Below are 23,659 nucleotides of genomic sequence, written 5' to 3' on the forward strand. Positions count from 1 at the left end.
GTAATTTATATCGAGTTTCTCAAATAGCCAAACAATGAAAGAAAAGAATAACAACTTGTTTAATGTGCAGCAGGCAAGCTGCATGGGCAAAACAGCCATATTCCTTCAAAGCTGCCAGAGGCAACACTCCAGGAGCATCTAAACAAAATCTGTGCAACACTCAAGAGGCATGCAGGTGACCTCATCAAATTATTGTCTTCACCCATCTCTTCATCCCCCCCATCCCCAAATCTCTCCTGTCTCTGACATCTCCTTCTTGTCTTCACTGAAATAGTAATCTCTTCAGAGCTGGGGCTCAGTGGTTTGTAAGTCACCATTCATACCTGTAATGCTATACAAGTAATAAATAATAACCTCTAGATTATAATAATCATTAATATTGTAAGTGTTCAGTTGAAAACTCCAGTTCTTAGCCTATTAGATAATCACGAGTATAGATGCTTCTTGACTCACTGTGACAGGTCATCACATGAATCAAAGCCATATCCAGTGTGGAATGGGGGGGGTCATTAACGATATCCAGGGCCAGGGATCCAGGGTATATGGCAATCTATTCCACAGCTCTGAAAATTCTCACAGAATCTGCCTCTTGCTGCAGAATTGTGCTCTGGAATCTCAGCTTCCATTTTTCATATGGTCGTGAAGTACTTGAAAATGTGAGCCAAATATAACCTGATGCAGAGATACATCTTGCAGAGTCTTCAGAAAACCTAAACCAACAGCTCAGTCTTTTTAGTGGAAACCTCCAGCTGCTGTGCTTATCCCACATTCCTAAACTGCCTCCCATGCCCACCTCCAGGTACCAGAAGTTCAAACTGCTTCCTAACCAGGTGCCAAAAGTGCCACCTTAACCTTTGACAAAGGCTACAGAGCAGTTATGCACAGCAACACTGTCAGTCTTTGCATGGAAAAAAACAGAAAATATAGGGACAGTAACAAATAAATGGAAATGAATATAAAAATAAATGACTCAGGGACTACCAGAGGTTACTGAACTACTTAGATTTTAGGCAGTGACCATTTTTTAGTTCAGTGTTTGTACAGCCCCTAGCACAATGGGATCTGTGTCCATGACTGGGTCTCCTACGCACTACTACAATGCAAAGAATAAATACTGTACTGATTGAATTATTAATTTTCAGATTGTATTCACTACTTTTTAATTGAAATAAAACTGCTGCAGAATTTCCTGTCTGCCACATCAAAGTGCCAGAGAGTCCAGAAATCTAGAATTTAGGTTCAGCTTGCTGTGGGGCATGCAGGGCCTTGACTATATCTTGAAAAGGTCTAGTTAGTTTCCAAAATCTGAACAAATATACCATGGTACAGAGAATGTATTGTGTGTGCTGAAGAAGATGCAGTTAGGTACCAAGGAGTTGAGCTTAATTCTGTTTTGTGGCAGCAGAAATCTACCAAAATACTAATTTTGGTGTAGTGTTCAATATGTAGGAAGAATGCATGTAGCTGACCCACTAAAAACACAGTGATGCAAGAGAGTCATAGTAGAGGTGACAAAACCAGGCAAGTGCTTAGAGCAAAGTAAAAAAACCAACCAAACAGTAAAACCACTGGTAAAATTAGTACTAAAAAAGCCCATTTATTTGGGGTCCTGAAAAATCTAAATACTTTTTTCATGCATGCTTAAATCTTTTTAATGGAACCCATTAAAGGCAGTTTTTAAGGTGAAAATCTATATTTACATGTGAATACTCACAAAGCACAAACTATTTTGAGTCATGCATTTTGCAGCCTGGCTAATGAAAGACGCAGCAATATGTTGCATGCTCCTGGGACGTTTCCATTCTGTTCTACAGAAGAATAATTAGATTAATTTTGAAAAAGTCATCAGCAGAGAGGTTTAAAGTGACCCCAAACCCTTCCTTCCTTTTATCTACCTCACCTAAGGGTACACCATATTCAGAGCTGCTGAGAGGTGATACTGTTTCAATACGTTACTGCCATGTGCTATTTTACAGTGCTTTGAGGGCACAACAGAGGTCAAGCTTTCAAGGCTAGTTCTTCCCAGTGTGACATAATAGTATCCATATTGTGTCTATCAGCTGTTCACGAGGGTATCCATAACGATATGTAAAAATACCTGTGGGCCTCTGAAAAACACAGTGATTGGATATACCAGACCTGACGTTCAAATTTCAATTTCTTTGGTGAAATCTTGCTCCACTGAAGTCAGTGGGAGTTTTGCCATGGAATTTAATGGGGCCAGGATTTCATTCACTGTATTAATTGAAATTAAAGCATTCTGTATAGAATATACACACAGTGCCATTGCAAAGTACACGCTGGAATGTGACAGTTCAACCTAAAAATTAAAGCAAAAATTTGTGTGTTCAGCTTTGTTTGTTATTAAGTCAGAACCTTTGAGGAGAACGAAAGAGCTGTAAAACAAAGCATTGAACCATATCAAGATTGAACAGCCTATTCCAGGTATAATTTCACTGAATCTAAACTGGTGAACAATACTCAGCTTGAAATGTGCGGGGGGGGGGAGAAAGGGGGCTCTCATTTTTATGAAGAGTTGTAAATCTGAGCTGCAACTGTTCCACAGTTTCCTCCATTTTCCAAGTGGCTGATACAGGCTCTCAGTTGGAGAAAGATGCCAGATATTGGAGAGTAAAAGCTGAATTATAATAAAACTTCAAGGAAGTCTCTCTAGCTGCTGGTGAATTTCTCACTCTTGTTTCAGACAAAATAATATTACGTCATCATATTCCACATCATTGTCTAGGTGTCATCTCCAATGAAATATTTAAAAAGTCCATGGTGATGAATGTAGCCTTTCCTTTTGAGGGGTGAAAGCAATGAGCCATAGACAGAGGCAGTCTCCCTCTAAACCTACTGCTTTGGGTGGAAATTTTGGAGTTGTTGGTATGACACATACTGACTAAATGGGTTTCTTGCTGTAAAGATATTGGCTTGCTGATTGTGATCCTTCTTACCACACATAAGTACTGCATGATTCCAAGTCCCACTGCATTCTCTTTAAAATGCAAAAAGCATTGATTGACAGAAATGAATGCAGTTTTTTTGTGCTCCATAGCATTTAAGTAGTGGGAAAAGTTTCTTAGCTGAGTTAGTTCTGCCATCTGCAGCTCATAACTGGCAGAGCTACAATAGCTTTTAAAAGAAACAATCTTATTCATGGAAAAATAAGCCTAGATTATATGAGCTGTAGCAACTCTGGTGGAGAAAAGAAGAGTGGCTGAAGAGAATGTTTGGGAATCAAAGTTAGAAACAAGAGACATAAACTTCTTATACGGTAGTGTGAAAGAGAACTTTCCTCTAAACTGTGGTGCTATCACTATGCACTGATGTTCTCAAGTGAGTATAGAAAATCAGTGTTAGAACAAAAATCGAGGGGCCAAATCCATCCTTGGTGTTACGACAGTGAACCTCCAGGGCTGGATTTGGACCATTGTCTGTGAAAGCAGATTTTGGCCTTGTATTATCTATTATCTATCTATCGATGATTGAAGGACTACAGGAGCTTCCATACTGCCCCAAACACTTGGAAACCTTCTTGACCCTGTCTGCTATGTCTCCAACTCCCTCCTTAAAACAGTGTTCTTTCTCTGAAGCCCATAAACAATAGCCTTCTGTGTAAGAAAAATGTAAGAAAAAAAAAAGCAGAGCCTTCAAGATATGTGCATGTTTAACCCAATGTGATCTTCTCGTTCTTATCCTTGCCTTTCTTTCTTTCTTTTCTTTCACCATAGTGTCTAGTAGCAATAGTCATGGACCAGGACCCCGTTGTGCTAGGCAATATACCTTCCCTTCCCCTGAGCTCCAAAGGCATATTGCTGCACATGTTCTCATATTTGATCTTACATTCTAATCTGATCATTGGATCGGACCATAGGGCCCACTTGTAGTGCCGTTGAAGTCATTAGGACTCCACACAGGTGTGAGGGTCAAACCATGAGGATACAGTTGCATGATTAACACCCTAGAATGTAAGCTTATCAGCACAGTGGGTTTTTCCGTGGCTTTAAAGGGCCATGCTCACTTACGGCACATAGATTCTATTGGTACTCCTAGTAGTACTGTAGTAGTAGAAATAGTCAAATCCCATGGTCAGAGGTGCACTATAAAAACCTAGGTGGAGACTAATTATAATAATACTAGAATAGTAAGTGAAATGTATGGTACTTTTGGGGGTGTTTTAGTAATGCAGGGAGATTATATATTATTTCCCTGTTTGTATGATGGTATGCATTCGCCCAAACACTCATTGTATATAATGAAAAAGAAATATAATTTTCAAAGATTTCATGTTATGAAAATTGTAAGCTTATCAGGTTAGGAACTCTCTTTTGTGTCTTGTGCAGTGCTAAGTGCAAAGTGGCTGCATAAAAAAAAATAATAATAATACTTAAGACATAAGAATGGCCACACTGGATCAGACCAAAGGTCCATCTAGTCCAGTATCCTGTCTTCCCACAGTGGCCAATGCCAGGTGCCCCAGAGGGAATGAACAGAACAGGTAATCATCAAGTGATCCATCCCCTGTCTCCCATTCCCAGCTTCTGGCAAACAGAGGCTAGGGACACCATCCCTGCCCATCCTGGCTAATAGCCATTGATGGACCTATCCTCCATGAATTTATGTAGTTCTTTTTTGAACCCTTTAAAGTCTTGGCCTTCACAACATCCTCTGGCAAAGAGTTCCACAGGTTCATTGTGCGTTGTGTGAAAAAATTCTTCCTTTTGTTTGTTTTAAACCTACTGCCTATTAATTTCATTTGGTGACCCCTAGTTCTTGTATCATGAGAAGGAGTAAATAACTCTTCCTTATTTACTTTCTCCACACCAGTCATGATTTTATAGACCTCTATCATATCCCCCCTTAGTCGTCTCTTTTCCAATCTGAAAAGGCCCAGTCTTATTAATCTCTCCTCATACGGAAGCTGTTCCATACTCCTAATAATTTTTGTTGCCCTTTTCTGAACCGTTTCCAATTCCAATATAGCTTTTTTGATATGGGGTGACCACATCTGCACACAGTTTTCAAGATGTGGGCATACCATGGATTTATAGAGAGGCAATATGATATTTTCTGTCTTATTATCTATCCCTTTCTTAATGATTCCCAACATTCTGTTCACTTTTTTGACTGCCACTGCACACTGAGTGCATGTTTTCAGAGAACTATCCACAATGACTCCAAGATCTCTTTCTTGAATGGTAACAACTAATTTGGACCCCATCATTTTATATGTATAGTTGGGATTATGTTTTCCAATGTGCATTACTTTGCATTTATCAACATTGGCCAGTCACCCAGTTTCGAGAGATCCTTTTGTAGCTCTTCAGTCTGCCTTGGACTTAATATCTTGAGTAGTTTTGTATCATCTGCAGATTTTGCCACCTCACCGTTTACCGCATTTTCCAGATCATTTATTAATATGTTGAATAGGACTGGATGCAGTACAGACCCTCTCGGGACACCACTATTTACCTCTCTCCATTCTGAAAACTGACCATTTATTCCTACCCTTTGTTTCCTATCTTTTAACTAGTTACCAATCCATGAGAGGACCTTCCCTTTTATCCCATGAGTGCTTAGTTTGCTTAAGAGCCTTTGGTGATGGAGGTTGTTAAAGGCTTTCTGAAAATCTAAATACACTATATCCACAGGATTCCCTTTGTCCACACACTTGTTGACCCCCTCAAAGAATTCTAGTAGATTGGTGAGGCATGATTTCCTTTTGCAAAAACTATGTTGACTATTCCCCAACAAATTATGTTCATCTATGTGTTTGACAATTTTGTTCTTTACTATGGTTTGAACCAGTTTGCCCGGTACTGAAGTCAGGCTTACCGGCCTGTAATTGCCGGGGTCACCTCTAAAGCCCTTTTTAAAAATTGGTGTCATATTAACTATCCTCCAGTCATTTGGTACAGAAGCTGATTTAAATGATAGGTTACAGACTACAGTTAATAGTCTTGAAATTTCACATTTGAGTTCCTTCAGAACTCATGGGTGAATACCATCTGGTCCTGGTGACTTATTACTGTTTAGTTTATCAGTTTGTTCCAAAACCTCCTCTCAATCTGGGACAGTTCCGGAGATTTGTCACCTAAAAAGAATGGCTCAGACTTGTGAATCTCCTTCACATCCTCTACCATGAAGGATGCAAAGAATTCATTTAGTTTCTCCGCAATGGCTGATGCAAAGAATTCATTTAGTTTCTCCACAATGGCCTTATCGTCCTTGAGTGCTCCTTTAGCATCTCGATCGCCCAGAAGCCCCACTGGTTGTTTAGCAGGCTTCCTTCTTCTGATGTGCTTAAAAAAAAATTTGCTCTTACTTTTTGAGTCTTTGGCTAGCTGTTTTTCAACTTCTTTTTTGGCCTTCCTAATTGTATTTTTACACTTCATTTGCCAGAGTTTATGCCCCTTTCTATTTTCCTCACTAGGATTTAACTTCCACTTTTTAAAGAATGCCTTTTTGCCTCCCACTGTTTCTTCTATTTTGTTGTTTAGCCACGGTGGCTCTTTTTTGGTTCTCTTACTATGTTTTTTAATTTGGGGGATACATTTAAGTTGAGCCTCTATTATGGTGTCTTTAAAAAGTTTCCATGCAATTTGCAGGGATTTTACTTTTGGTGCTGTACCTTTTAATTTCTGTTTAACTAACTTCCTCATTTTTGTGTACTTCCCCTTCCTGAAATTAAATGCTACAGTGTTGGGCCACTGTGGTGTTTTCCCCACCACAGAGATGGTAAATTTAATTTTATTATGGTCACTATTACCAAGCAGTCCAGCTATATTCACTACTTGGACCTGATCCTGTGCTCCACTTCGGACTAAATCAAGAATTGCCTCTCTTCTTGTGGGTTCCAGGACTAGCTGCTCCAAGAAGCAGTCATTTAAGATGTCAAGAAATTTTATCTCTGCATCCCGTCCTGAGGTGATATGTACCCAGTCAATACGGGGAGAGTTGAAATCCCCCATTATTATTGAGTTTTTTATTTTAATAGCCTCTCTAATCTCCCTGAGCATTTCACAGTCACTATCCCCATCCTGATCAGGTGGTCAGTAATAGATCCCTACTGCTATATTACTTACAGACTCAGACATCACTGCAGTAGAATATTTAATGTGTGTATCTTTCCCCATCAATAAAATTTGTATTGGGCTATCTAGAAAATGCTTATAGAAAAGATAATTATGTATTCTTGTTATTATTGTATTATTATTAATAATATTAATCATAAATAATTAGCATAATGATACTTAAGTAAGGATTGTTGCCTTTAAGCACGATCTAAACCTTTGTAGAAAGTTAATCATTTTTTTAAAAAGATAACTAAAAGAATGAGATTATCTAATAAAGTCAGGGGAATGTCAAACAATTATTTGAGAAAAATCACTTCATAAAATGGTGTGGTTAAATCTGGACTGCCATTTAGACTACTCACTGGTAAGTCAGGGTGGCAGGTGCTTTAGGTCTGCATCTGCCCCTGTATTAAATGCGTCTTGTCCTTACGTTTTTAATCCAGCTCTTTGCAAGGACCAAGATACTGATTGTTGCTGGCAGATTCTTCAGACTTAGGATAATTGGACCATGATCCCTTCCTCTTTCAGGGATTTGTTCTTTGAGTCACTTTAGATTTCAAAAGGGTCTCAAAGGTCACCAAGAAAGACTGAAAGATTTAATATCAATCATTGTTAATCCAGTTCTTTTTACATGTGTCCAATTCACAGCAAGCTAGATGCATTTAAAATGAATTTGTCACTGCAGAGCACAGTACCTGTTATTCCTGAGGCATCCAGAACTGACCTCATGCTTTGCAGGGTCCAAGGTTCTGGAGAGAGAAATGTGCTGAGAATGTCCTGATTCCAGAACCAGAGGGGTTGTTCAAGCTAGACTGAGGTGCTAAATCAATCAGTACATAAGGGCAACAAGGAACCACTTTGAATGCTTGTGCTTATGACCAGTCCTGCAGGCATCTCTACCTTCTTCTGTGTTTCTTATCCAGTTATAATTTCTGTGTGAAATTAAATAAATTACAGACAGAATTATCATTTAAGAGATCTATAGATAGTAGTGACTCTGTAGTTTTCCCTAGTTACAATACGGGCAGCATAAACCCATATGACACAGAAGAAATTGTATTTGTGCATGGCCAGCAGTAAGTGGGTGCTATCCAGTTTATTGCACTGAATGCAGCATGTGTGATTATCTGCCTTGTAGGCAGGGGCATAGGTGTACATTCGGTGCAAGCAATTCATGGCCCTATGGGCTCTTGAAACCAGAGTGGCTGAATTGGAGGAACTAAAGGAGACAGAGAGATACATAGACAAGACCTTCCAGGACACAGTAGACTGGACCCACCCCAAGTCTGACAGCCTCTGTGCTGTTGAGGAGGATGAAATTCTTGGAGAACGACATCAAATTGGCACAGAGGAAGACGATCCCATAATTGGGACCCTCCTTCCAGATGATGTCATGGTATCCTCTCGCACTCAGGATACCCCTCCTGGGGAGGGGATTCCAGTTATTAAGAAGAGACAGATAACAGTAATGGGGGATTCGATTACTAGAACTATAGATAGTGGGGTTTGTGATGACTAGGAGAACCGCATAGTGTATTCCTGCTGGGTGTGAAGGTTGTGGACCTTTCGAGACATCTAGATAGACTTATGTGCAGTGCTGGGGAGGAGCAGGTAGTCATGGCATGTGTAAGTCCCAGTGTCATAGGGAAAGGAGGAGAGAGGTCCTGGAGGCCAAATTTAGGCTGGTCTCAACACAGACAGAACTATACTATATTGGACACTCTCTATTAGCTAACTAGGAAAAGTCAAAACAAAAACCAGGAAAGTAATGACTGAGTTTCAAACTCTGCAAGCACTTTAATGCTAAGTTGTTTTTAGATTCAATCATTCTTTCTGATTCTTTCAGTTGTGTGTAATATTGGAGCCAATGCAAGAACTGATGTCAAGACATAAAACTTACAATCTAAGTCCTCGGGACTGCCTGAAGACATGCTTGTTTCAAAAATGGCAGAGAATGGTGGCACCACCAGGTATGTTTTTCTCTATATTTTTATTGCACTTGTTGTTGTTATTATTGAATGAATATAGAAACACTGAAAAACTTTGCTGACAATCCCCTAGTAAAGGAAATAACACAACAAAGTTAAGCACTATTCTAAACATAACCTTAGGCCATCTCTACACTTACCAGGGATCGACGCTGCTACAGTCAATGCAGCAGGGGTCAATTTAGCAGGTATAGTGAAGACCTGCTAAATTGACCACAGAGTTCTCTCCAGTCAACTCCGGTACTCCACTGGAATGAGAAGATTAAGGTAAATCAACGGGAGAGCATCTCCCATTGGCGCAGCATGGTGTAGACACTGCAGTAAGTCAACCTAAGCTACGTCAACTCCAACTACATTATTCATGTAGCTGAAGTAGCGTAACTTAGGTCAATTTACCCCGGCTTTGTAGACAAGGCCTTAGATATTATCTAATGGCATGTAATCTGACTCTGATGCTACATAATATGAAATAAGTTTTAGATGTATACACATTCAAATAGTTTTACAATGTGTGCGATATAATTCAGCATAAGTAAAAGATAATACATAGCATATGAAATGCCCACTGGCTCCATTAGAATTCATAGTTTATATATTACAGCTTCCTGCTGTGACTCTGGAATTACAGCTTCAAGTCATAATTAATAGTCTTCTAGTCTAATAAATTTTTACTTATAGGCCTGAATTTTACTTCATTGATCATAAACACAAAAATACCAAATTAAATTTAAATACCAAAAAAAAAATAATTAAAATTGAAAGTGTGACGGTTTGGATCACAGAAACCCCCTTGGGGCTACCAACTGATGTGCCAAGACTACTTCTTCCCCTGCCTTCCCTGCCAGCTTGGGACTCCGGAACCCTGCCTGGTTGTGCCAGACACGCTTGGCGGCTACAAACACAGACCCAGGTCTGAACCACGTCCCACAAACTGCAGGCTTAACTGAAAGCAATGTTCCTGTCTTTAACACCCAGATGCCTAGCTCCCAATGGGGTCCAAATCCCAAAATAAATCCATTTTGCCCTGTATAAAGCTTATACAGGATAAATTCATAAATTGTTTGCCCTCTATAACATTGATAGAGGGATATGCACATCTGTTTCTCTGCCCCCCCCCAAAGTATTAATGCATATTCTGGGTTAATTGCTAAGTAAAAAGTGATTTTATTAAATACAAAAAGTAGCATTTAAGTGGTTCCAAGTAGTAACAGACAGAACAAAGTGAATTACCAAGCAAAATAAAATAAAACACACAAGTCTATGCCTAATACAGTAAGAAAGTGATTACAGATGAAACCTCACCCTCAGAGATGTTCCAGTAAGCTTCCTTTTACAGACTAGCCTCCTTCTAGTCTGGGTCCAGCAATCACTTACACCCCCTGTAGTTACAGTCCTTTGTTCCAGTTTCTTTCAGGTATCCTTGGGGGTGGAGAGGCTATCTCTTGAGCCAGCTGAAGACAAAATGGAGGGGTCTCCCAGAGGGTTAAATAGACTTTCTCTTGTGGGTGGACACCCCTCCCTCCCCCTGTGTACAATCCCAGCTACAAGATGGAGTTTTGGAGTCACATGGGCAAGTCACATGTCCATGCATGACTCAGAACTTACAGGTAGCAGCCATGGTTCACATGCTACCCTGAACTTCCTCAAGTAGACTTCTTATGTGGATTGGAACCTTCCAAGATCCATTGTCTGCTAAGTGTTTCTTGATTGGGCACTTAACTTGCACATTCCTTTCTCAAGAAACTGACCAAATGCTTTACTAAGGCTACTTAGAAATCAAGCAAGTACACGGCCAATATTCATAACTTCGAACACAAAAATGATACATGCATACAAATAGGAAGAATAGATGCAGTAGATCATAACCTTTACAGAGATATGTTACATGGCATATGTAGCATAAAACACATTCCAGTTATGTCATATATACATTTATAAGCATATTTCCATAAAGCCTTATGGGGTGCAACGTCACAGAAAGTAAATGCACATACCACAATTTGAGTGAGCTGTACAGTTATCACTTTTCGTTTTTTGTGGCCAAAGGTCTTAAGTCAAGTGAATGTAATAGTCTTGACTTGGTATATATTTGAAAAACTAGTAGAGAAACATATGTTAGCACAGGTTGATATATTCTAATATGAGGGTCTACCAAAGGTGAGGTCTGTAACTGAAGTAGCAGAAAATGATGTAATCTTTCACTTGATTGCCATTGGATACTGACAGTACTTTAGAAAGCTGCTCTTATCTATAAAACATGTTTGACATAGGCAAATAGTCCAAAGGTTAGATGCAGTGGGCTCGGAGAAAGGAGAGTTGGGTTCAGTTGTTAGTTCTGTGCCTGACCTATTATCTGACCTTCAGCAATCCACTTCACCTGTTGGTGCCTCAGTTTTCTCTAATGATACTTGTTTCTTTGTAAAGCACTTTGAGATTCATGGATGGATAGTGATGTAAAATTAATTACTACTTAAACTGAAACAAGATTCCATTTCTTTTTGTTCCATGCAGAATTCACAAGCTCATGGATTTGCTCCCTAATAATAATAATAATTAATAATAATTTAATAAATTAATAATTACCCATGAATTTTTAAATAACTGAGAAGAAACAGATTTTTAGCACTTCTCTTTGTAGTTAATTCTTCTACGGGCTTTAAAATATCTGTAATTTGCTTTCCCTCTTACATTTTTATTATAGCAGAGCCCACAAGACAACCGACAACCAAACGGAGAAAAAGGAAAAATTCAACCAGCAGCACTTCAAACAGCAGTGCTGGGAACAATGCAAATAGTACCAATAGCAAGAAAAAAACAGCAGCTGCAAACCTGAGCTTGTCAAGTCAGGTACCTGTAAGTCTCATTTTCCTTTTAGGCCTAAATCACTTACAATACTTTAAGCTGTCCCTAACATTTTAACGAAGGTGTATTCTTGAGCCAAAATTATCACAAGCATGAAGAGACCTTACACAATATGGTGTGGATACGGGGAAAATAGAGATGAATGGTGAGGAATCTGTGCCACAGTGCAATTTTAATAAATGATCCTCAAGCAGTGGATGTAATTTTGGGAGGCATGATCCAAATCCCATTCAGGTCAATGGGAGTCTTTCCACTGCCTTCAGCTGAAGTTGGGCTGGGCTTTTGGTTATCAGTAGTAGCAATGCTGATAGATTCTTTCAGACTTCAGTCCATCACAGGGCAGATGAACACATTAACCTGAGTCGTAATAGGATCGTGGGGATTGCCAGACCAAACCAGACAAGTGGTCTCTCTAGACTGCTCTCCTGTCTCCAGAAGTGAGTGATCTTTGTCAGATGCTTCAGTGGAAGCTGTAAGAAACCCCACACTGAACAAGTATGGAATAAGCTGAGAGTAGACGTTATTTCCTCAAAACCCCTATCAGTTAGCAGTTGACTTATGCCCTGAAGCCTGAGAACTGCTGCCCCTTACAAATTTTTATCCTGTTATGTGTAACTATTAATGATCTTGTGGTACATATTAACAGCTAATTCTTTTTTCAACCACACTAAAATCTTGATCTCAGTGGCATCTTGTGGCAGTAGTTCCATGGGTTAATTATGCAGCATTCAAAATAATATTTCCTCTTCCAGTGTTAAGTTTATTGTCTTAATCACTATATATGAGTAATCAGCCCCCAGACTGTGTGTGAATTGTCTTTTATATCCAGAGAGGGTAGTGCATGCATTTGAAAGCTACAGAAATTAATTTGACAATATGGGAACTAAGAGAATAACATGAAGTGACTTTTATTGTATTTTTGATAAACATATACAAAATGGTGGGTCCTTTGTGGATCGTAACAAGGGATGTAGGAGGAGTGGACTATCTAAAAGCAATACCATAAGATATGAAATGGACTGATTCAACAACTGATTGAGCAAGATTACTAGATTACTACAGCTTTTGGCTTCAGTATATTAAGTTCCTATTTTCGCTCTGTCAAATCAAACTTTTCATGTGGATCCTTCATCCAAGGAGAAGATTTTCACCCCAACTCTGGCTGCTCTTCTACTATTCTGGTGGCACAAAGCAGCCAGAAAGCTGGCATAACTGGCTACCCTGGATATTCCTTCCATCCCCACGTGCCACATGCTGTTATGTCTGGCTATTCCTGGCTGCCAGAATGATGCCTTCGCAGCGGTGAGAAACCATGTCTAAGAAAAAGCAACCTTCAGTTGTAGGTAGAGCATCCAGATTGCTCCCCACCTGTCTCCAGGATCAAGGGATAGTAAAGGCGGCTAGTGCCACTTCATTTCTCCCTCCTCCTTTAGTGAGCTCAATTCAGCTGAACCAGAATCTGTCACCCTGCATACACATCCTTTAGGCCTCCCCATCCCAGGAGATCTGTTCATGCAACTCTCATTGACTGCAGTGGAAGTTGGCACTCACATCTTATTGGACAATCAAGCCCTTTAATAGTAAGCTTCACCCAATTATATGCAAGGGTGAGAGAGTTTTCTTTATATCTCATTAATTAAAGAATTATTATAGTGCAGCTCCCATTGATGGTAATGATTGTTGTACATCTATTCTGATGCACACAAGGGTACAATATATTCCATATGCTTTTTCCAAGTCATGTAGGTTGCCTTTCAGTCTTCAATGTATTTCATAATGCTTCATAGAGAACATATTTTAATTATTGTTTGTCTTTTGTAGAAAAAAATGCTATTATATAGGACAGACAGAACCTAATATGTTTTCAGTTATAGGACATTCCGGTGTAAACCTATTCAAATATTTTTTCTTTAAATTAAATATACCTTTCACCTAAACATACTGTGAAGTGTCTAGGGCATGTGAGTGAATGAGGCAAGACCATATTTCTTTAAAACAATACAGGCCAGGATCTTCATTTCAGAAGAGCTTGTATTCTCTAAAGCTGGCTACAGGTCGCAGCAATCTCACTTTCAGTTTGCCCTTTTTAACTTCATCCACAAGCAAACTGATCAATAGCAAAGGTGAAATTTATTACACTTGCCTTCACCTATGTGCAGTGAGGGAGGGAAACACACTACATTTCTTCACCCTTGCATGTGTTCATCCTCAATACAATGCCCTCACTTCACAAGTTTCAGGCTAGAAGTTTGCCACTAAACTGAAGTCCCTGTTTGTCGTGGCATTCTCTGTGACTAGACTTGTCATTTCTCTGCTCATGGGAAATAAACAACTTGGAACTAAACAATTCTGCAAATGTTGAAGGCACCAGACAAGTGAGGAACTTCTCCTTTCTTCCTGCTGTCATTAGTTAACAGAAATTAGATGATCCCAACTTCTGTCTCCAGGTGATTCAACTAAGCAGCACCAGCTCCTGTCCCATTTTCCTCCACATCATTTCTCTGCAGGACCCCAATGGTGAGCTCATATCCAGACCCATATTGGGTTAATATGAGGTTTCCCTTTTTCTCCAGTGATACAACTCCACCCAGCAAAGACCTCTCTCCTGTGGGGTGCAATCATTTCTAGTGAATGCTGTGCTTCTATCTCAGTTTCTCGGTAGTAAATAAACTCATCCTTTCTTCCAGGTTAAAGAATGTTTCTGTGGCCTGTCTCCAGTAAGGTCATTCCTGTTACAGAGTATCAGTAACTCTCCACTCCAATGTTGCCCGTACATTGGTACTGCCTGTGCTCTGTATGCTGTACAAGATATCACACCCCTAGCACTAAATGTCCACATTTGTCACCTGAGCCAGCAGAATCTTTTCAGAACCCAGTATGAGGTCTCCAACATTCCACAGTACTCTGCTATAGGCATATGATATTTCATCTTCAACACAGGTGGTCATAGTACAGTCAGCACCATCAGCTAACACAGACATTGAAACCGCACTGGGTCTGACACTTTCTGCATAAACCCTCCTAGGATTCTATCCAAACCCACTGGGACAACAAAAACTTTATCAGTGCACTACTTGAAACACTATTTGCCTAAGTAGCCTTCTCCCCCTCCTGCTACAATAATAGTACGGATTCTGTCTCCTCGACCTGCTTCCATTCTGACCGATTCTTCTGGCAGTGACAATATTGACAATTCAGTTACAAGCACACACAGTGAGACAAGGTGACTGTATTTCCATGCTGGGGCCCTGGTTAATGCTACACCCTAAAATTGTACTGCTCCAGCTTATCCAGCCTATAAGCTTTTGGTTCTTTGCATTGCCTGAAGTTTGACAGAGTTTGTAGGAATTATGAGCACGCTATGCAGTGATGCCCACATTATGGGTGAAATATCTCTGCCAGTAATTCCCTGTGGGTCATACAGTAGTTTCATTCCAGTTTTCTGAAGATCAGGCTATAGAAGACCACTGTCCATTCTCAAGTATCAAAGGGGTAGCCATGTTAGTCTGGATCTGTAAAAAGCAACAAAGAGTCCTGTGGCACCTTATAGACTAACAGATGTATTGGAGCATAAGCTTTCATGGGTGAATACCCACTTCGTCAGATGCTCCTTTCTCTCACTGGCAGCTTTGCCCAATGCAAAAGAGCATCTCATTCCAGATATACCCTGAATGATGTTCTGATCAAACTCTCCTTCAGCTTCTGGAAAGCCTGACTGCACTTAGCGGTCCTCCAGAATAGTGATCCCTTCTATGTCAAACTGTACAGTGGGCAGTGATGAACTTCTAGCACAAAGGGACTCCTGTAGCTGGCAGAATGCTGAGATTCCAAAGCCTAACACTGCAGTCACTTTCCTAAGTCGGAAGAGCTGCCCCAGAAATACCATTCCCCTCTAGAAGAACTTGCCCTTCACAAGGTTAAGTTTCAGGATTGCTTGCCAAGTCACTCCAGCACATCCATTAACCATTTTAGTTCTAGATCAGAACTTCCTGCATGTGCCAGGATGTCACCCGTGTGACACCTGACAGAATAGTATCATGCCATCAGAACCATGTAGGACACCCAGAGACTTCTTGATGACTCAACGATTCCCTTAGTTTTAAGGGAATGGAGGTGTGCAAGTCAGTTGAGAATTTTTTCTCAACCATGATGGCTAAACAAACAAGAATAGATTGTCAACCTGATGGGCAGCCGAAACTGAGAAGTGTAAACTACCTATGCATCTCAAGGGTCTGATAAGCCTGAAACCTAATTTAAATGACAACTCTATCGCTGCCCATCATTTTAGCAGAATTGTCAAGCTTGATGTGACTATCCTTCTTCACTGGATGTAATCACAGATATTGGGGTGGAAGGCACTGGGGCAGGGGATTGTTCATGGTTGCTGTGGTGGGAAACCAAGAGTTCAAACCCCTCAACATAATTATCTCCAATCCCATTCACCCTGAAGGAAAGAGAGCTACATCCTCACCCCAGTATCAGTAGATACTCCTGAGTGCCAAAAGTTGTCAAAACCAGTGCCAAATTGTCAAAACCAGGAGCTGCTTGCGTATGAAAACGCCTACATTTACACATTAGAAATACAGAAATTGTAGCAAATCAAAACTTGAGGACGGCTTAAATTAAGTGAATCTAATATCACGGGAAGTAACACAGGGAATAATGGTCGTATTGTTCATGGTGGGGAGGGATAGCTCAGTGGTTTGAGCATTGGCCTGCTAAACCCAGGGTTGTGAGGTCAATCCTTGAGGGGGCCACTTAGGGATCTTGGGCAAAATCAGTACTTGGTCCCGCTAGTGAAGGCAGGGGGCTGGACTCAATGACCTTTCAAGATCCCTTCCAGTTCTAGGAGATAGGATATCTTTATTTATTTATATTTAAATTTGGGGTCAGTTAGGGATTTTTCAGTGAAAGGCACTAAATATATGTAAGCTGCTGTTATAATTATATTATTAAATGATAATTTTCTATCACAGTGTGTAAAACATCCACTGCTTTATTTACAGAGCTTCACTGCAAAGATATTTTGCTATCACTAAAAATGTTTCTAATCACAAAGTAAATTAATAAGAGTGACTATAGCCTAAATCTTTATTTAAATAATCTAGTCCAATATGTGCTACTGTAACTAGCCCAGAGCAGTATGTGCAGCCATGCAACACACTAGGGTTTAATTCTTGGATTCTGCTTCTCACTCCATGAGCAGGAGCTAGGAGTACTCCAGAGCTGCAGCCTCAACCCTGGGAGGGATGGAGCCTTGTGTCATTCAAGAACAGTGACCCCCACTGGCCAATTTAAGGAGAAGCGTTGAGGGGCTCTAAAAGGAGTCACTTCCAGTCCTCCTCAGAGGTTGGTGGAACTAGTGAGTGGAGGTTAAATGGGGTTAAATTGGTGGGGATCTTCAGCATTCCATCTGAGGAGCAGAGAACCCACTATGGGGGGAAGATAGCATGTGTGCTACCTGAGAAATTATTTATTGCCTGATATAATACACTACAAAGAGCAAGAATGTAAAGAGTATGTGCCCTCTAGCTAATGCTGTGGTATCTTGTAAGTAAGATCAGGGAAACCCCACTAAACTCAATAAAATTGTAGTTTAGCTCCCAGACAGAAATTATATACTGAATACGGTGAGGAGAAAGATAAGCAAGCTGTTCTGTCTTGTGGGTGTTGTTATACTGAAAGAATAAAAAATGATCTGCAAAGGATCATAGAAATTGGAGATGGGACATACTTACTAGGTCACTTGGGCTTGTCTTCACTACTGGGGTAAGTCGACTTAAGTTACGCTACTCCAGCTACGTGACTAACATAGCTGGAGTCGACATAGCTTAGGTCAACTTACCCCAGTGTCTTCACTGCACTGCGTCAACGGGAGACGCTCTCCGGTCGACTTACCTTACTCTTCTCGGAGAGGTGGAGCACCCGAGTCGACTGGAAAGTGCTCTGCCACTGTTTAGCGACACCTGTTGCATCGATTGCAGCAGCATTGGTCTCCCCCGTAGTGAAGACAAGCCCTTAGTTTATCCCATGCCAGTGCATGAATGTTTCCTACATCATACTGAGGTGACTCGAGTGATGGGGCTATTACTGATTCCTTTCAGATATAATTCCATAGTTTGCTCATCTGAGTATTAGGAAAAATGTCCTTCCAATGTGAGTTATATTGTCCTTTACTTAGTTTCATCTTGGTAGTCCTGGTTATACCTCCTTGGACCACCCTACACAATTCCTCTCCCTTTAATCCATCTACCCATTTAGCATATGTCCCCGTAGCAGTAATTTGGTAAAATGTGTACATATTTTGTTCTTTTAATTGTCCTCTTAAATTGGGCCTCTAGCCTCTTAGTAATTTTTGATGTACTTTTCTGAACTTCATCCAAATTGCTGACATCTTTCTAATATTGAAGTGCCCAGAATGTGATGCAGAAGTCAAGGTACAGTCTCGCCAGTGTTTTATAGAGATGAACTATCACTGCCTTAGTCTGTGATTCAATATCCAGCTCAATGTCACGCTGGTCTTTTTTGGCTGCCATATCACATTGTAAGCTCAAATCTAATTTGCTGTCCTCTTTACTGCTTTCCCTACACAATGGGGTCAGTCCTGGTTCAGCACTGCAAAATAAATGTGGTCTGTGCTTTAAAGGCATATGACTAAATTAGAACAAACTTTTGATTATAAACACCTTTGTTGCTTTAAACTCGTATGTTGCAAAGCTGTGTGATGGTTTGATTTAAGAAATATTTTATTGATATTGAGAGTAACATAATCAAGACAATGTAAAGAAGAAATTATGTAATACATTTCCTCTATTCCACAGTTCCTCACAGTGTACAGTTTGAAATTACCATATACACTTTCTTCTATAACATGTCAGCTTTTGTTAAGGAATATGATTAAACAGTGTAAATATTTATAGGCAATAGCTTGTTTTATTTCATGGGGAGTGAAGTACCTATGTGATAAAAATCTTATTATATGCAAGCAATATTCTTCTGTTTACACTTTACAGATGCTTTATATTCATGAATAGAAATACATCCTGGTTAAATCAGCAGGTACAAATCTGGAATTATTGCACTTTCACCAAATATGTTATCTGAAGCCCTGCCAGTCCAGCTGCATCAAAAGATGCATTCCATATATTTCCTTCCCCAGTGCAGTGGTTTGCACAGCAACCTGATTTTCCTTAAAACAGAGAAAACAAGAGAGCACTCTGTTTTCCAGTCTGGTTTTGCACCTTTCTACTCCATGCTGGTTAGCGTTCGGCAACAAATCTGTGATGCACTGTAGTACAGTAGGTGGTTACTTGTTTTCGTGGAAGGACAATTTGTACTTAAAGCAGTGATTAGATGGATTCTTTCCTTCTTGAATGCTTCAGTTTTTGATGACTACTAGCTTCATCAGTATAATTATAATTAGCACTCTTCATCTTCCTTTGATGGTACCAGCTGGACAGATTGGTCCTCTTACTGCACAGATTGGCGGCAGGGTTGCCTACGCAAAGATAGGTGACAGGCACCATGAAATAACAGATGGTAAATTCAGGGCTTGTTGGCAATCAGCAGGTTTTTGCTAATGACTTAATTAACTCTGCAAATTGTCAAATCAGCGTGAACATTGTTTTTATCAAAAACTTTACCTAAATTAATTACCATAATTAAGTAGCAGAATGTCAAGTATATTGGATGTGCAAAAGGGCTTGGCTGGCTAGGGATAAGAGAGTTACCGTCTTTGCACTATGTTCTTTTTTTCAGCAGCCTGAGTGTGAGAAGTACTGTGTCATGTACTAGATTTACTGCATGAATGTTACAAAACTGCAACTCATTTGCATCCTGAGCAGTCTTTGTAAACAAAATAATTTATGGCCTGGAAATGAAAATAATTTATAGAGGGTAAAAATACCAAGGAGAAGGTTAAACCAACCATTTAAAACTTTCTAACAGTCTCCACTTTTATAGTCTGATTATTTTTTAAATGTATATTTCATTCTTCTTGCTTTGTCTATTTTTGGGGTTTTGAGACCCAGTGCCTTGAATATACAAATAGATGAGGGTTTTACAGTGTTTTATTCTATAAATTAAAACTCAAGTGTAAGTTTGCATCATGGCTCTAACCATATAGGAGCCTCTGATTCCATTGTGTGAATGTCACAAAATTAACAGATTCAAATCTTCTAATATGGCTATTTTAAGTTGGTTTTTTCTCTCTCAAGGTTTCCATATAACAAATGTTGGGTGCTGTTCACAGGATGTGATGGTGGTAGGAGAACCAACGCTGATGGGAGGAGAATTTGGGGATGAAGACGAAAGGCTTATCACTAGACTAGAGAACACACAGTATGATGCAGCAAATGGCATGGATGACGAAGAAGACTTCAACAATTCACCTGCATTGGGAAATAACAGCCCATGGAACAGCAAACCTCCTGCTAACCAGGAGACCAAATCTGAAAATCCCACACCACAAGCTTCCCAATAGGTTATTCTGCAGCATTATCCACTGTTATGTATGTCAGTGGATTATAATTACTATTTTACACCATTCTTAAAAAAAAAACCTTTCCAGATACAGTATCTATTTCTAAACTACAGCTATCTGATTTTTTTTAATTAGAGAAAAATCATATGTAAGCTTTCATGTACCTTTCTTGGAAGCTTTCACACATGACACGATACTGGCACTGACCTCAATTAAAATAATTGAAAATTAAATAGCACCTCATGGCAAATTTCAAACAAAACATTTTGTTGGAGGGGTCTTTTTTCCTCATCAAACAAAGGCCATATTTAACAAGTCTTCAGTGCTCAGGATCTCGTTAACATAACTATGGAAAACTTTTTTAAAATTGTAAAATATTTTCTGCTTTTCAACTTGCACCTACAATTTCTTGTTTCAGAAAAATCAGCTTTTTAAAAGTAATTTAAAGTAACCTTAGTTCTTTCTTTAACTCTTTTTTCATTGGTTAATCATTTAAAGGATCCAGCATTTTTAATTTATATTGTAGCTGATGCCAATAGTCCTTCTGTCATTTATCAAAAGTGCTGAAACAAGAAATGTCTTTTTTTTCATCAAAGACATGAAAAATATTTTTATGTGGAGAAAGACGCCCTGTCCTATGAGAGTTTATGCTTTGTAAAATTGCTGTTGATCCAGATATTTTAAAGCCATGTAATCCATTAATTTTGTGGGCAGCTTAATAAATCTAAAACTTTTGTGTTTATTACTGTATCTGAGTTGGCTTTGTTGTTATTTCTTTTCATAGTGTATTTCTTGTATCATATTTTTGTAAAGCCCTGGAGCCCTCAAACCAGTTAATTTTTTTATTATTATTCTGGTGTATTTATGTGAAACTTTATAAAAGAAACTAATTTTTTTCATTTCCATATTAATATGTTCAATTCATCATGTAAAGACACAGTGAGTCAGTGTGTTATATAATACAACTGTATTTTATGTATGCTTTGCCAATAAGTGTGCCAATAAACTGTGTTAACAAATGTGCTCCTACATAGTACTTTTATAGTTCCTTACAGACAAGAAACATACCAACTGGACTGATCATGTAACAGAAATGATAGGTGCAGTTGATCTGAATCCCTTTGTCGATTTCATTTCTTGAAATCAGTGTTTCACCTACGATCACCATCATCAACTGTTTCTAGCACAAAGGGAAGGCTGTATTTAAAGGTATATAACATTCACATTTTAATTGGTTTATATCTTCTCTCATTAAGTGTTTGTGTCACTGAGGGGCCAATAGCAGTGGCTAGCACCAAGCCCAAAGAAGTCTAGTATAGCAGGAATAGCACTGAACTACCTAGGCCAAAGCAGCCCAGTAGTGAGCTACATACCTCTGATCTTCTGGTCCGGGGAGTCACTTGAGCAGAGGCAGCCCACTCTGCTGAATTCTGTGTGATAGGGTTCCATAGACTATTGACAAAAGGATTGGAAGTTATCATTTCTTCTTCTTTTGCTATCAAATACAGTATTCAAAAATTCCGATTTGCAACGTTAACAGGAACCTACAACATTTTAAATAGCACTGAACAACTTGATGCACATGATACCAGAGCAATGCATTCTGGGAAATTGTAACAAAATTTGTTTCAGACAGAACAGGAATGGCTGAGAATGTCAGAAGACTACTGTGAACACCATTAAAATGTGCAATCCTTCAGGGAGAGTATTGCGCAAGATTCTCAAGGTCAATGTACTTCATAATACTTTTTTTAGTGCATAGAGGATCACACAATATCTCCTGGGCACACCACTTTTGAATGTCTGCTACTGTAGTAGCCACATCACTAACACTGCACCAGTTTACTGAAAGATCCCACAACTTAAGCAATATGTGAAGTTAATGCAGCAGTTCCTGATTCCTGATTTGCACTGATTGATTAAAGACTGCAAACTGTTAAAGCTGATAAAAGAAATATGTTATAAACAATTGGCCCCTCATGAAAGTTACTGTAATTGAGCTACAGTAAGCTGAGCTCTTAGCTAAACACAGCAAGTTGAGTAAAGTGTGATTGTTGGAATCTTTGGTACTCAAGAGATCCTGAAAGACAGCAGTATTGAGATAAACAGGAAAAAAAAAGAAAGTAATTTCTACACTATAAGCCAGATCATTAATAGATATAAATTAATGTCAGTGAGGCTATGCCAATTTACACCAGACAAGGATCTGGTCCTCTGTAAGATATAGACTCATGGCTCATGTGATTTAATGCCCCTGTAAATCAGTTATTCAATAATGAAATTGCAAATTTTTCTCTTTTTTAATTTGCAAGTATTTTCTCAGTCTAAAAAGTTTAGGGCTTGCTCCTATCTATCTGTCTAGTTATTGTGTTTCCTTCTTTCTTGGTAACCTTTTCATTTTGGAATTTTTCATTAACAACACTTATTTTTTTTAAACCCAGAGAGGTACAGATTTTAGACATGCTACTGAGTCAGCCATCGCAATAAACATTATATAATACAAAAAATGTCAAACCTGGGGATCTACTAACTTGTGGTGACATATATGTTTTTATTGTGGAGTTAAACTGTCAGAAGTTTGGAAAACAATCTTTCTAGGACAGTGACAGATTTGTAAATTGCAGTGTTGCCAACTCTCATGATTTTATCGTGAGTCTTGTTAATAGTGGATGTTTTACTTAAAGTCCGAGCTCCTGGAGGCAAGTGATTAAGCGAGAATTTCAATTTACATTTAAAAAAAGTATATTGCTAGCCCTCCTGTTGTAGAGAAAAGTTTGAAAATATGGCCCAAGTGCACCATAAAGGCACTACTACTTTGGCTGCGTCTGTAGCTGCTCCTACTAGTAGCTGGAGTCTCTGGCATAGGAACATTTTTTAAAGGAGTGATTTTGAAACCTTTTGAATTCTGAAAATACAATAAAATGAATGTTAAAAGTACCTAGAACATTAAAGTTTGTCCTTATTTGAATAAGTTTATGTTTGACTCCTTTGTGTGAATTTTCAGGTATAATTAAGGGATTTAAACCCCACTTTAAGGTTCCAATTCAGGAAAGCATCCTATTCAGCAAAACACATAAGCCCACGGTTAACCGCTTTGCTGAACACAGATGGATTTAAGCATGGCCTTTTGTATCTTATTGAATAGGAACATGAAGACCTAATCCAAAATCTATTGTAGTTAATGGAAAATTTCCCATTACGTTAATGGACTTTGGCTCAGGCCTTACATGCAAAACCCAGTGCAACCT

The 23,659-nt window shown here is 39.2% G+C and overlaps 1 protein-coding gene across 5 annotated transcripts in view; it reads left to right on the forward strand.

The window, feature by feature from the left end:
• The window catches only part of LDB2 (LIM domain binding 2), a 284,373-nt gene extending 262,970 nt beyond the window's left edge, over nt 1-21,403 (forward strand). For 2 of the 5 annotated variants that reach the window (XM_026648020.1, XM_026648024.1), the window contains 3 exons: nt 8,926-9,049; nt 11,769-11,920; nt 20,181-21,403. In XM_026648020.1, coding sequence (XP_026503805.1) covers nt 8,926-9,049; nt 11,769-11,920; nt 20,181-20,411 — 507 coding nt within the window. In that variant the 3' untranslated portion in view covers nt 20,412-21,403. Of the gene's footprint in view, nt 1-8,925; nt 9,050-11,768; nt 11,921-17,135; nt 17,248-20,145 lie in introns of those variants that run through there. The other 3 variants (XM_026648022.1, XM_026648025.1, XM_026648026.1) reach the window with 3 other exon arrangements.
• The last annotated feature ends 2,256 nt before the right edge of the window (nt 21,404-23,659 follow it).

The sequence above is a fragment of the Terrapene carolina genome, unplaced genomic scaffold, assembly GCF_002925995.2.
Source record: "Terrapene carolina triunguis isolate 2854851 unplaced genomic scaffold, T_m_triunguis-2.0 Scaffold66, whole genome shotgun sequence".
NCBI classification, from domain to species: Eukaryota; Metazoa; Chordata; order Testudines; family Emydidae; genus Terrapene; species Terrapene triunguis.